Genomic DNA, 15,748 nt, shown 5'->3' with positions numbered 1-15,748 from the left:
GATTCTGGAGCTTGCAATGTAGTGAAATAATTCTGAAAATTTGTCAAACTGAATTTGTGAAACTTGTTTTACCTTCTGCTTTTCTGTCCACTCCCCTTTTCTGAGCTTGTATCTATGAAAGATCGCTCTGGAATGTTGGGCAGTCTCCTGTATACATTTTTACCAGACAAAATAAACCTTTTATGGGGAATGTGCTTTTAAGTTTCCAGTTGAGGAAAGAGTAAGACTATGATTTATTTAAAAAACAAAAGAATTAAATGAGAAGTTCATTAGCCTTCGTGTCAGTTGATTAGGATAAAACCCAGATGTAGCTCTGTTATCTCCTAAGAAAGCTATCAAGCTATTTTATGGGTTGTAAACATCTTCCATTAACTGTTCTTAAAAGGTGCTGCATTTGATTTAATTTATTTTGTTAGATGGCATGTTGCTAACTAGGGTAGTGCTTGGCTTTCTGAGAAAAAAAAATTATGTGGGAAAATGTACTTATTATGTGTATCCAATAAAAGGGAAACAGTTGTTCCAGTCCTATGCATCTTCTTTAGAAATGAGAAATTTGTAGCATTTGCACACAACTGTACATATGCAACTGCTATTCAAGAGTTTATTTCTCTTTATTAAAGAACATGTCTGGTAAGTGGCATAGAGCAGCAGCGGTCATGTAAAAGCATAAATTAATTTTCAGATCTGGACTGCGCATCCATAGAGGTGCAACCTAACAGCAACAATTTTGCTTCCCTTGCAATTTATGCCAAATTTAATGAATCTTAACGGACAGTTAGATGTTTTTCCAACTTTGTCTCTATTATTCTTGTAACCTCCAAAACTATCAAAGTTTGTGTAACATTTATTTTGTCCGATAACAGTCTGGGTCTTAAGTGTTTTAAAACTATCAGTTTTCAAAGACTTTATGTACATTTTTAAATGTTTATTTGTAATATTGCATGAACTCCATTGTCATTAGAACTGCATTTTTTTTTTTACTTGAATGTCAACTTTAAGATACTTCACATGTAGCTATTTCCTTTCTATAAATAGCCATCCCCTTCTTCAAATAGCCATGGATCTTAACCCCTGGCAATTGAAAGCGTCGGGTTACTGACTTAAATGTGTGCTTGGAATTCATACGTTTCTTCTACTAGAGTTCCTGTGCCTTTCACTTGTCTGGATGGGGAAAGGTGATAAATTAAAAGAACAGAGATGTGTAGATTAATATAGTGTTGTAGATGGCGTAGCTGCAATAGAAACAAAAAGTTAATTGTATAATAGTGGCAACGATAATGTGAATAAGGAAGAAGTTTTCCTGTGAACAAACTTGTAGTCTTTTATTCCTGATGAGGGAATAGAAGACTACAAATTAAAAATGTATCACTTCATATGCAGCTGAAGCGTAAGTTGCACTTACTATTCTAGTACCTTAAAATTAAAGGTGTGGGGAGATACTTTGAGTGGGATTTTTTGGCTGGCCTTGCCTCACATCTTGGTCCTTTGAAAAATGCCCTGCTTATATTGTTTATGTTGTGAACCTAGATGTGGGGGACTTCAGCTACACATTAAGTGGTGTCATGGTGTCTGTCAAGAAAGTGGTTTGTATCCTTTGACTAAAATAATAGCATTTTTTCGTACTATATTTTTCTGGAGGTAGTTGGAATAGCATGCTCCTTCAATGAAAGATCCTTAGTTTTCTTTTTGATAAGCTGCTTAAGCAGCTATTTTTGATAAGCAAGCTATTTAGAGATGGAAATTTATTTGCAGGTGTCAAAAAGTGACTATGGGTTCATCATTTCCCACCACCATGCCAAAAAAGAATATTATTTCATAAACATATTCTTAGATATTGTCTACCTGAAAACCATACAGTTGTTGGGGTTATTATTAGAGATCTGCTGAAGCTGTTGGCAGAGTTTCCATAGTACTGTATGCCCAGGTTTGTGGCTGGGCTTTGGCCCTGTGAGTCTTGACTCATTAGTGTAGTGCCCACACTCATTCACAGGTTCCCTGGAAACAAAAGCAGAGGAACAGAAATGCAACTCACTCATCCCAGGAGTGTTTCATCTGCCTCTGGATCTGGTAGACAGTCTGCAAAGAGCTGCTTACCAACAGCTCTGCTGATTCTTTGGCTGATGCTGGAGGGTGGCATGAGGGAAGGAAGAGGAGGACAGCTTTGCCTAGGCTAGGAGCAGTGGGGTTAGAGCAGAAGAGGAGCTGTCTTTATTCGGAGGGCTTGGTAAATATGGGGGCCTGGGTCTGTGGTCATTCAAACTCAGGTTTGTTAAAGATTGGGAGTCAATTTCAGTTTTTACATGAGATGATCATCCCTCTGTACTCAGCTCTGGTGGGGCTGCGCCTCAAGTACTGTGTTCAGTTTTGGGCCCCTCACTGCAAGAAAGACACTGAAACCATGGAGTGTGTCCAGAGAAGGGCAATGAAGCTGGTGAGGGGTCTGGAGCACAGGCCTGATGAGGAGCAGCTGAGGGAGCTGGGATTGTTCAGTCTCTCCTCAGAGGAGGCTCAGGGGTGACCTTATAACTCACTACAACTACCTGAAGGGCGGTTGTGGCAAGAAAAGGTGTATCCACCTCTTCTCCTGCATAACTAGGGATAGGACAAGAGGGAATGGCCTCAAGTAGCACCTGAGGAGGTTCGGGTTGGATATTTGAAAAAATTTCTTTTCTGAAAAAGTGATCAGGCACTGGAATGGGCTGCCCACGGAGGTGATTGAGTCACCATCCCTGGAGGTGTTCAAGAAATGTTTAGATGTTGTATGAAGGGTCATGGTTTAGCGAGGAAATATTGATTGTAGATGGATGGTTAGACTAGATGATCTTGGAGGTCCTTTCCAACCATGGTGATTCTATGTGATTCTATGGTTTAAAATACTGAGCATACCCAGTGCCTTCAGAAGTTACTGTCAGGGAAGCACACCTCTGTCCGTGAAGATGTTAGCCATTTCATGAAATGACAAGATGTTTTCCTTTATCTTATGAAAATTGTTGTTGTACTTGTGAAGGTATGTTTTGATGCAAGTTAGTACTTTTAGGTTTCAATTCAGTAAATACGATGGTAATGGTTCCTTATATAGTTAAGCACGAGTGTAGCACTGACAGTTTTGGGATGAGCATCAATCACATATTTTCCAATGATAAATTCAGCATTTGGTTAGAATTTGTTGTTTGCAAAGAAAAAAATTTTGGGAACCTTGCAGTTTTTTATAGTTGCACAAAATATTAAGTACTTTTTGATAGAATGCATAGTGAGTTAAATCATCAGAAAAAGTTCCTTTATTACTTGAGTAGACATTACTTGGGTAGTATCTATACAGAATTTTTTTCTCTGATGTTTTGTTCAGCTGTATTTATATTAAGAAGTAGCGGAAAAAGAAATTTAAGAATGTTGTAAAGAAGCCATTGTATCTACATTATATGCATTTTTAGTTTTTACTTCAAAATAAATCTATTCCCCTCGACTAAACTTTTGCCCCTACATATATATGGTTCAGACCTCCTTAAATGGCGAGTACATTCATTCGAATCCTTTTTTCCTGCTGAGGGATTGAAGCACATTTATTGTATTGCTCTGTTTTCCTCTGAAATGAGTTCACTCTGTACTCCTCAAAGTCACTCTGTAGACTGAACAAACCCATAGCTGGGAAGGAGTTATTGGATATTTCACTTCAGCATTTCACGGCTGCTTTGAACCACAGTATTAGTGCAAACACGACCAATGATACTATGACTTCCGTGTGACATGTCTTGGTATCGTGGAGGGTAATTTGCTATGTTTAAAACAAATGATAGGGACTGAGACTCCAACATAGTTTCTTTTGCCTGTGGTTCTAAGGCAGTGACAAGGAAGTTAGTGGAGTTTGCAGTTGAGCTGCAGAGAACATCTTTGATTTTCTTCCGTTGGCCAGCCAAAGGAGACAGTGTTTTGTGTCCCAGAGTGCTCTCTCAATCTTAGCCATCTGATTGATGTAGGCATCATGAAGCGTACAGCTTTCTTGTTTTAAGTTTGGTCTCAAGCCAAGATTCTGAGATTTGCCCCCTGCTCCAGTTCTTCCCTCATCTAATGTGTTGATGGCACTTGATGTGGAGGAAAAACTTGGGATCTTACCTTTGTAGTGGAAAATTTTAGTAAGTTGGCATGACTTTTTGTTAGGGAAATATGTTTTAGTTTGGAAGAGTTTTGATTTTAAAAGACTTAAAGACTGAATTAAAATGATAGTATTATGAACTACTTTATAGTCCTAGCAAATCCTGTAATGATTGCACAGGTGTGGAGTTACCCTGTGTGTACTGTAAGCCATATGTATTTGCACAGGGCTACTGCTAAAGTACACAGACTGCCAGATGGAGATGTTATCATCCTCTTGTATCAGTGCATACCAAAACTGGCATAAGGTTGTACAGCCCACTTCAGAAGTAACCTCCAGGCATTTATTCCACGATCATGTTATGGAGTTACTGACTAACACTCTGGTGAGACAGTGCAGTGTTTTATGTCCACCTACAGTGACGGATGGAGCAAGAGGGTTGGGAAAAATCTCTTAAAATAGTAGCATTAGATAAAAGGTGAATGGGAGTTAGCCTGAAAAGTAACAAACAAAAAACAAAACAAAACAAAAAAAACAGTCCAAATGTATAGCTGGTTGAAATTAATGTTTGTGAAGTAGTGCTAGAGACTGATTTTTGTCTCACCTATACTTCAAATACTTCAGTTTTCCTTTTTGTTTTGTTTTGGTTTTTTTCCCCTTAATCTCCTGATTCAGTATCTGAGATTCTGGTCATATTAGGAGGGAATGTGGATCATCCAGATTGAGAGGGCAGGGGCTTGCATCTCAGTCTTTTCTTACTTCCCTTGCAGATTTAACGCCATCTCTGCTTCCAGATTTGTCTATGATTTTACTACAGTGCTTTCAGTGAGTGATGGGATGCTTCCAAATCTGCATAAAGGAGGCACTTCACACCTGCCATTCCCATAAGTGCTTAATTTCACATAATGAGATGAGTAGTCTTCTTTGTCACCTGTCAAAATGAGTCTATCTCAAAGTATACCATACGCCATCTGTGGACTTCATCTCCATTATTAATTCAGAATGATTTAGTGATACACCAGCCATTGAGATGGAGTCTGCATGGTGGCAGTGTCTTCAGATGCTTAAGGAATGCCAAGTGTGCCACGAGTAGCAACAGTATTTCTTTGCTCTTTTGCTTTGATTTTTCATGTCAGCTCAGTGTTTATGTTCCTTAACCTCATTGAAGCTGATACCATACAGATGGATTCCTCAAATGTGCCCTGACACAGCACATAGATACGTATTACAGTAAAATTACTGAATCCTTTTTCTTTTTTTCCATACTGTTCTTTTTTTTTTCCTCCAAGGGTGCACTAAACATTTTTGAGTGTTTTGTGTAAGCTGAAGTTTTCAAAAAGATGAAGTGTAAGCTGATTAGAAATGCATTTTGAAAGGAAGCAATATACAGACATTCTTCATCAGCAAATAAAAGCACATCATGATTTCAGGAATTAAAGGCCTGTAGGGTGTGTATTTGTTTCTAGTATTTTTGTTATTTTCATAGACTATTGCCTTTGAAAGCACCAATTAAAATATATTGATTTGACTAGGAAAAATGAAAACTGTGGCATACATTTAAATAAATGAATAGTTAAGTCTCTGACCTCTTATTGCCATGCGTTTTGTAGTTGGTGGACCGTGCAACTGTCCCTTGCTGTAATTACATGGTTGTCTACATGTAAACTGTGTTTGTCTTGCTGGCAGTAAAACTGAAAGAAATCCAAGCTATTAAGGGAAGGGGGAGGAGAGTGGTTGCATCTGGACTTCTGAGAAAGGAGGGGAGAAAAGCTGTCTTACAGTTTCCTTTGTTACATTGATAAATACTTGTTCGTCTTATGGAGACTGTGCATACATCTTTGTTTAACTTGTGTATTCCAGAGTGTTCTTTATCTTTGGGGTTTCCAAACACAATCTATTTCCTTGAAATTAATTTTTAAAACCCAGTGTAATGTAACTGTTTCAGTGATGAATTCACCACAGAATTAATGTGTTTTTGATTATTATGAGATTAAGAAAGGAATTAATAATCTCTGCTGTACTTTGAGTCAGGTTGCACCATTTTGTCTAATCTAAAGTTTTAAGATCTCAGACTCAGCAGCTTCTAATGGAAATAAATGAGTGGTGATGTGTTTGTTGTAAGCTGGTAGAATGATTTGGCTTAATAAATGTCAGACAAGAACCCATCTTAATCTTGTTGAAGTTTTTATGTTGTATTTGTAAATCTTGAGTGCTCTTAAAATCTTCATGAAATATTGTATTGGGAACTTTGATAAACAATAAAAGTTTGCTTAAGGGTAATGTAGGAAAGAGCGTTTCTGGTGGTGGGAATGAAGCTCTTCTTCATAACGATACTGGAAAAAAATGTTTTGAAAAATGTAGCAGAAAGAACTGCTTTACTTATGCAAGATTCAATTCTCCATCAAAACAGGATATTTTATGCACCCTGCTAATGCTTTGCTGAATTTAATCATTTGTGCATAAAAATTCATGTTGGTGAAAGGGGTTAACATTAAATAGCACTTTGCTTGACCAGTTAAAGCTGTGGGTATTAGCTGTACATTAAGTAAGATTTGTTCATATGACTGTTTCTCTTCCTTTTTAGATAGCATAAAAATGAAGAATATTCACATGCAGACAGATCCACTCTGTTTTGCGTTGAGTCAGGTTATCTGTCAATTACTTGTAATGTCACTTCATAGTTAACCCTTGGAGCTGAGTTTTGTTTCAGGTGGATTACTAGCAGAAAATCAAGATTGCCATTAATGGAACTGCTTGTTCAAAGATCGGATATTATATGTATGGAATGAGAATTTTGGCTGTTACTGTGCATGTTAGGGCATTGCGGTAGAAGTTGATGTCAAAAATATAGCTCACGGCAAATCGTGCCATCTACTTTTAGTATTTGTGCTTACATTGAAAACCAAATAGGATCTTACTTTCCTAGTTATTTGTATTATAATAAGTAAAGATCTACCAAGTATGCTCTGTTCCATAAGCTTCTGTTTAGTTTAGATGAACAACCTCCTTTGTTTTCTTTGATAGTTGAATTGTGACACTCACTGTGCTCTGCAACATCACCTGCATAACTGTCAGTAAGACTGCTTCCTGTATTAGGCTTTGGCTTTGGTTTAAAAAAGTTTGATTTTTTTGAAGTGATTATTCTTTAACTTAAAAACAAGGAAAAGGAAATGTATTCTAGAAACTTGGAATAAAACTGCGTGAGACTATTGTTTTTGTGTTTCTGTGCCATTCTGAATTGAGGAAATTATAAAATCTCTTCTACTCAGTCTTTGAATTCAATTAGTTTAGTTATGTTAAATGAGGGGGAGCTTCTGGAGAACTTAAATTCTGCACTATCAACCTTGGCATTATGGTTTTACATATTTGATACTATTTTGCCATGAAATTCAACTCAAGTAGTTTGGTATCTACAGAAGAAAGAAGCTGATAGTAGTTGCCTAAAAGTTCAGGTTTTGATTATAACCTTCCACTATTTTCCTTATGCTGTGGCCTACTAAAGCAGGTCCTTTTTGAGGTATTATACATGATCATTTTAAATAGAGGGAAACAACAGGGAAGCTTCTGATAATGACCTGTCACAGTGCAGTGGAGCTATGATGTGGTGTGCCATCCATTTGGTGACTCCCTTCTGAGCAGAAACCATCAATTCTTTTGTCTGTCAAGGTGGTGTGGATAAAACTAGTGATCCGTGTCACTGATCCAGGTTTCTGAAGACAAAAAGTTAGTGCAGTAGTCCTATTTGCCTATTGTGCACGTGCCCCTCTATTTACATTTTAACTATTTGCCAAGGTTTTGTTAGCCAGCATAACATATGATTGAGATGGAAAGTTCTTTAAAGCAGCACTGTGCTGTTGCAATAAATCACCTTGTTAGGGAACTTCTTCATGTGTTTCTAATGTATATTGCAAAGAGGAATATTAATTTACCTCAGGAATAAAATATTTCATTAGTGTAGTGCTTAACGATGACAAATTAAAGAGCACCTTGGCGGAAATGGAAAAGGTATGTATTTTCTTGCAGATCAGAATTAATCATTTCTCAAGGAATTAACATTAACTGTTTGGTTGGCTGGTTATAAGTCATTAAGCCATTGCTCCAGCAGTTAATTAAATGTACATTTTACCTTAAAGTGAATCAATTTACTGAAGCTGGACATGCAGCACTCTGAAGTTACCACAAGTCTCTCTGTGACTGTAGTGATGACTTTAAGAGTTGCCATCTTTTTAAAGACAGAACCTTTTATTTACTGCTTGTTTCCAACCACACAACTTGCATCAGTTCAGGTGGGAACTGAAGGTCCTCATACTTTGAAGAAATGAGTGTTATGATGTTAATGCCAAATGTCTCACTGGATCAGCTGAATTTTGGAGACGCATGTATGGAGGCTAGTGTTGTGCTTGGGCTCCCAGTTCCAGAGAAGCTGAGTAATAGGAAGCCTTATGTGAAGTAGAAAATGTGCCTTCATTTTAACCCAAAGTAAAGTCAGTCCCATTTTAATGCTGGAATGCAGATTGGGATAGGGATGCCAATTTTCTTATCATTGAGTATTTCAGGGACCTAGGTTCAGTTATCTACACTGGGAATTACTGTTTTTATCAGATAAATACAAAAATGGTCCTCTGCAAATAGGTTCTTTCTTTTAAGCAAACCTCAGTTGGAGTGTTGGTCTGTGAAATACAGCATTGCTTAATGTTATTGTCTGGATGTCACTTCTTCACAAGAACTCCTCTTAGCCTGACCTGATTTTTAATAAAAGAAGATATGACAAATTTTTGAAGGGATGTGATTTGGCTTGGTTTGGTTTTTTAGATATTAGGCTTAATACTTAATCACAGGGGGTGGGAATTGCTTAACTAGGTAGGGTTGTCTGTTTTGTGAGATTGGAAGCAGCAGAAAAATCCTACAGCTAGAAGAACAGCTGAGAACAGATAGGGCAGAGCAAATGGCTCTCACTTCCCCTATCAGCATGTCATGGCTTGCAGCCTGGTTTGTATCAGTTTCATAGGGTGGCTTAAGCTGATACCCATCCTTTGTTTGGTGATGTTGTCAGCGTTTTTCCTGTATAGCAAAACAAATTTTTGTTCTTTGTCTTGCAACCCAAAGATATGATATTAAGGTTCAAGTTACATCAGTTGGAGCTGCGTGCGTGAAGCAGTAGTCGTTTATCCTAGCAGGACGTTTAGGGTGGGTGTGTATGTCATATCATTACCTGGGACAGAGGTTGCCACTCAACTTGTTCAGGATCCAGCTTCCTTATGTCCCTTCATTACGGGGGGAGGCATTGCATTCCAAACAGCGTCCTTGGGGAGGTGTGTCATACATCCTGTATGTTCTTGGATTTTCACAATCCCATTCTTTGGAAGTGAAAAGGGAAGCATGAGGGGCTGCCTGTTCAGATTTTAACAAAACCATTGCAGGCTTGCCATTCTCAGTCAATGTCGTCATTGCCGCGCCTCTATCACTAGATCACGTCTGTTGTTGGATTTCACTGTAGAGAATTTATGAAGTGGACCACAGTCACTTGGTTTTTGGCCAGGCTGTGCTGGGGGTGGCACCACTGGTCTTCTGGATGGCAATTGCCAGCAGAGGGCCCTCATCACGTGTCTCAGACTAACATCTGCCACAAGGGAAAGAGGCTTTGAGGGAGTGCCATTTTGTCACATTTCCATATGGATGAGCATTTCACTGGACTTTGCTTTTGGCAGGAGGCAAAACTTGTTCTCTAGAAAGCAAGTTGCTCATATCACTGTAACTTCAACATGAGACAGAATTCAAACACTGGATTTCTGCCTGCTTTGGAGGAAAGTGACATGTAGATGCAGGGATATTTATATTTATTGGCTCTGATTCTCTGTGGTTCTGTGTGGTGTCATTACAAACACCAAGACTGACTTCCTGGTTAGGCGGTTAAGTTCTTGTATTGTAGATGGTGGGATGAAATACACTGACTAGATAAAAACCTTTCTGGCCTTGTGTTCAGATGTACTCCAGCTGCTAAGAACTGGAAAAAATTATTTCCTACATGATCAGTATCCCAGAGGATCTCTCACACACATTGTTAGATTCCAAAACTAGACAACTTTTGCTTTTTGTTAAGTCAGCTTAAAATAAATTGCAATACTTTTTTATTTTTTTTTCCTATGTGAAATGTCTTCTTCATGTTGGTAGTAGTAGATTCCATGGGGGGAGGGGGGGGGGGAAGGGCAAGGCAGTCAGCTGTTTCAGTCATGATAAAAGACAGAAACTTTCTTTCACAGTCTTATGATTTCAAAAAGTCTCTCCTTTATTATTTCCAGATGGAAATGAAATTAAATATTGCATTTTTTCCTACTAGTTGAAGTATGTAATTATATCTAGTAATGCAAAACACTTTATTTGAAAAATCTGTATGCATAACAACAGGAAACAGATGTTAAGTGTAGAATGTTGAGACACTGTAAAGTGCAATTATACATGATGTCCTTCAAGCTCTCCCTGGGATATTAACTAATAGTTTTATTAAGTGATAAAATCTAGTCTTCTGTGTGTAATCTGTGGTGTGGGAAAATCTGTCAGGATTCACTGAGTATGACTGTCCAACATGCAACTGTATTTAATCATACTTCTGTTGTAAACTACTTCAGTGTAATTTTAGGTGTAGGGAGGATAAACAGTAAGACTAGAATGATCTTACCTTACAATTTCAGGGTACAATGTTTCATTTATAACTGAGCACTTAAGAAATTTGAAAGATTAGTTTATTCAAATGTCTCAGACTGCTCATTCTGAACTTCTGGTTGCAACCGGTAAGTTGAAGAACAAGCACTAGTAGTACTTAGAAAGCAAATGAGAAGTGCACAGTGTCTCATCAGGTATTTCTGTCTTTTGTCTGTTCAGTTTGTACTAATTGCTGATACTGTTGAATCTACCAAGTTAATAGTTATGCTCTTGGAAAACCAGTTTATCAGTGGGGCCTTTAACTCAGGTCTGTGCCTGAAAATACAGGAACATACTCAATAGAACTTCATTGCTTAAAGTACTTGTAGCATATGCTGTGTAGCTGTAGGTGCAATAGGAAGACATTTGAAGTCTCCTGTTGTGTACAAAAAGCTTTGTGATCCAGAATGTGCTTAAAACCTGTGGCCACAGTAACTAGACTGTATGAGGCCTCCTGTATGTAGCATGTATTGTACATGTAGTTCTGATACATAGGACAGGCAATTTTCTTTCTAAATTATGTGTTTTCTTTGATCATAAGGAACAAATGTGCATCTTTCTAAAACAAAACAATGCAGTAGTATTGTCAGTAATTTCACTTAGTGCATAAGTGAACATCCTGGCAGTTTTACCTTTAGGATTTTTACATTTTTGATGCATACAGGGACTTGGAGTTACTGCTGAATTTTTCCATTATTAATTCTGGACGTTTTGTGTCCTGGACATTAGTACAGAACCAAGTGAAATGATTTTCAATGAAAGCAGTCTTAATCCTGCAAGATACATACAACAGTAATTGCAAGACTTGCAGAAGCTATATGATTATCTTTTAATGGGAGAAAACTAAAAGAAGTAGTTTTGGCTAGAGTTGCATTTAAGTATGACTATTGAATGCATATTGGTTTAACTTTTACAGGAAGTGTTACTTGAAGTTCTCTCTTGGCACATAACACTAAACTAGATCAAATGTGAGACCATCAGGATCAAGTTTGTGCAAGTTCTTGTAAGACAAGCAAATAGTGGGTTGGGGTTGTTCCCCAACCTGTTCTCTGGATAGGAGAGCGTGCTTTCATTTTCAGAATTTATTCTTCACTTTTCATAATTTGCAGCAAAATTTTAACTTTTTTAAGGCAAAGAAGAGAGGAAGAAAGTGAATTGGGGCACTTTTTTAAAAAACACGTAGAGAAATTCCTCATTTCTGACTTCAAAAAAAAACAAAATGAAGTGTGTGGTAAGACAAGATAGTTTCTCATTCTTTACTATTTACGATATCTATAACATAGGTAAATCCAAGTTATTTATGCTCTTTTACTTCCTTCTGTCCTCCAGTATGTTGCTAGTTTTGCAGCAACATAAAAGCTGCTTCTATTGTAGAGAAAAGCAATCTGTGTTTTAAGGTTAAAAAAAGAAAATTAAAAATGTGTTGTTCGGTTTGAATGCAGAGGAACAAGAGGGAAAAGAACAAATTCTTAGATTTTTTAAACATAATATTCCCAAATCTTGTTTGGAATAGAAATCCATTGCTTTCCTATCAGATGGTCCTCAACCTTTCACAAGCTGAGATAAAATAATGCTTTTGTAGCTAGAAATCCTAAGAAGTAGTTGATTATTTTCAAAAAGAATTCATGAAGTGAATTGCGTAATGGAGAGGCTGTTACTCAGAGGATGCCAAATTTGAGAGGAGTGAGAATTAATTCTACGTTGTAGAGTTACTTTTATGTACTTAGCAGATTTAGAAACAAATTATGAAAATTTGAATTCCATTGTTTTCTTATATCTTAAATGTGTTTTTGAAGATCAAGTGAAGTGTTTTGAAGTAAGAGTCAGCAGTAGAAGTGTGATATATAACTTGATTCCAGTCCTGCTATTTCTGGTGTTTTAGAAACATACTACTGATAAGGAAAAAAAAACACAGATGACTGGCAGAAAGCTTTTTATAAACTTTCATGGAATTTTCTAAAGCTTAAATAAGCAAAAAGAAAAAAGTTTCTCATTTTGTGATATTATTTTACAGAATTTGTTCTGTTCTGTTTTATTTGAGCAACGTATTCTAGCTGAATGTCTAATATTAAGGACAAAAGAGAATGGCTCACTTAAAATGGATGCGTAAAATGTGTGTGGATGCGCGGCGGCCTATTCTATGCCTGTGGCTTCCACTGAAAGCCAGCTGCACACACCTTTGCTCTGTATCAAATCATGCACTCTCCATTACCAATATAAGTTTTACTTCAATATTTAGTTTATGTATCTGGGGTTAGAGTAAGTATTTCACCAAATAATGCAACCGCTTCTCATAAGCACTTCTGTAATAGGATCTTAAACAGAAACCCTCAAAACAGCTTTCTGAAAGTGATGAGAGTTTTTAGGTTTTGTCCGCCTGTGTTTGGCAAGTGAAAGGTATGTGTTGAGAGAGGAGTTGTTTATGCTCTAAAAATCATTGCTTTTAAGAGGTAGGTACCTGAAGGAGAAAAGACACAAGGGTGCTTACCTTCTCTTTGAACAATTTAGGCTAACCTTATATCATTACTGAGGGAAAGTCTAGATGCATGGCAGTATTGCTGATTAATGACCTGGAAAGAATTTGTAAATACTTGCAACTTAACAACTAAACCTGGCAGCAGTATTTGTTATCAAACAGAACATCTGTGCTGTCAAAGAAAGGAGAAATGGTCTGAGTGAGCCTGGCTGGAGCATGCTGTACACACGTGGCATGTGAGCAGGCAATGCAGGGCTTGACCCCAGGCTGCATCCTGCATACTTACTGCACGAGAAGAAAGTGAAAAACTTCAGTGAAAGCTTGCTTCTTAGTTGTGTGCATAGTATGTTGGGTTTTTTTGTCCAACTTCACTTGCTTTTTGCCGGGTGAAGATTAACAGGCTATATTTTACAACATTGCTCACTATCTAGATGCTGTTCTGTCTCAGTTTTTAAAATATTTAAACTTTCTTGCGAGGCTTGATGTCCTTCATTGTGTAAATAGTAAAAATGAAAGAAACGTTACTGCAGCATTCAGTTCCCCATCTAATGTTCTGTCACCACACCAGTTGTCAGTCTGGGGTTAGGTTTGGGTTTGGTTTCAAGGTTTGTTGGCATATTCTTTTACCTTTGTTTTCTATTTGTCATTTTGTACATGATGTATAACATCCCCTGCCTCTCTTCAAGCCATTCCTTTGCTTTTAGCAGCCCCTTGATGAGTTCTATCCATTCTATACCCAAGTGCTTTTAATTCCCACATCTGTAATAACACAGTTGAGAGATTTCAGAGTAGTTTTGGAGCAGACTTGCAAATGATCAGATGTACTTCAATTAGCAAATTGCCAGCTCTAAGAGTACTCCAATTAGAGACATTCAGGTATTGGTATGTGAGAACTCTTTTGACTCTGACAAGAAAGCAGTTAAATCTTGCAATCTTCTGAAATTGAGAACAGCCCCTGTCTGAAAGCACTGACTTTCGAAACAATTTTCTTCTAAAGTTTTCTCTTAAATGAATAACCCATACCACTTAGGGAATGTCAGGCCTATCTCAAAGGAAATACAATCCTATAGCTTTCTTCTTTCTTTTAAAACAAAATTGCTTCCGTATGTTTTCACCTGTCCCTACTTTTTCCAGCTGGGCCACTGCAACTTAGTGTTGTTTAGGTTTTAGAAGTGTTACTGCTGATATTTACCACACATGAATGTGAAGATTTATATATTAGTTTCAGAATACTTGAAAGCTTTTTTTTTCTTTCTTTTTGAATAACAATTAGGAAATGGCAAAGATTCTTAATCATCCAAGAGTGTATGCTTTTCTGCACATACCAGTCCAGTCAGCCTCTGACAGTGTGCTCATGGACATGAAAAGAGAATACTGCGTGGCGGACTTCAGACGAGTAGTGGATTTCCTTAAAGAAAAGTAAGTCTGTTAATATCTCAGGAAAATAACAGTAGTTTGGGGTGGTTGTTTTTTGGTAGTGATGGTGGGTTTTTTTTTTTTTTTTGCAACATCTGGAACATGTGGCTGAAAACACAATTACTTGCAACTTCTTTACTGAGGTATGAAAAAAATGAGCTTCTTTAAGCTTCGAAGTCTGATTTTTTCGTGAGCCCCTTTATGTGGTTTGCCCCTTCACTTAAGAATCTTAAATCTCTGCATGGAATGTTTTTAATTTGTCAATGTAGTTCTAATCTTTTTCAAATAATACATTCTTAGATTTTTTTTAATTGTTCTTCATGTACTACGTATGGAGTGCTTGAAGTTAAAATTATTGAAGTCTTATTTAATGTGGCTTTTAGGCATTGTCTGCTTTGTGTACTGGAGATGATCCAACTCCAGCTAATATGATATAGTGTTTTTTGTTTTTAAATAAATATTTTACATCCTTTACCTGGTGTGCATTTACATCAGTATAGTAATACTCTCATGTTGCTTATGGGATTGATGATTTATGGGATGATTTAAAAATCATCTTCCTTAAGAACAATTATTTTAGAGAAGTAAGTGTGTATAATAATGTACTTATGCCAACCTGAAGACAAGAGTTACATTTACCTGCAAGGGTCTTAGAACCATGTGTTTAGCTACTCTTTCAGTCTTAGTTTGTGTGTGTTTATTTTAATTAATTAAGGGGGAAAGCTGTACCTTTGAATCTAAAATTGCATTAAAGTCCTTGTACATAACATAATTGTTATCTCATAATCATAATCAATTTTTCATGATCATTGAAAAATCCAGCAGTCTAGTTATGTAAAGTATGTCATGCAAGAGCTGTATGGGAATTGTAGATTGCTTTTATTTCTTACATGTCACAATGGAATAGTCTATTTTGCAAACTTTGTGTAATTATAGGATGTTCCTGTACATTTATATAAATATACATAGGATGTTTTCTGTACATCCTCTATCCCTGAAGGTGTTTAAGGCCAGCCTGGATGACGCCCTGGGCAACCTCATCTAGTACTTGATGTACTATGCTGGCA

General features: G+C 37.1%; 1 protein-coding gene across 4 annotated transcripts in view; it reads left to right on the top strand.

Annotated features, from left to right (window-relative positions):
- CDKAL1 (CDK5 regulatory subunit associated protein 1 like 1) overlaps positions 1-15,748 on the top strand; it is a 390,780-nt gene that overhangs the window by 247,005 nt on the left and 128,027 nt on the right. For all 4 annotated transcript variants that reach the window (XM_021389320.1, XM_021389318.1, XM_021389319.1 and 1 more), the window contains one exon: positions 14,539-14,684. In XM_021389320.1, the coding sequence (XP_021244995.1) occupies positions 14,539-14,684 (146 nt within the window). The remainder of the gene's footprint in view (positions 1-14,538; positions 14,685-15,748) is intronic.

The sequence above is a fragment of the Numida meleagris genome, chromosome 2, assembly GCF_002078875.1.
Source record: "Numida meleagris isolate 19003 breed g44 Domestic line chromosome 2, NumMel1.0, whole genome shotgun sequence".
NCBI classification, from domain to species: Eukaryota; Metazoa; Chordata; class Aves; order Galliformes; family Numididae; genus Numida; species Numida meleagris.
Note: the sequence above shows the minus strand (reverse complement) of the source record. Positions and strands in the feature narration are given on the sequence as shown.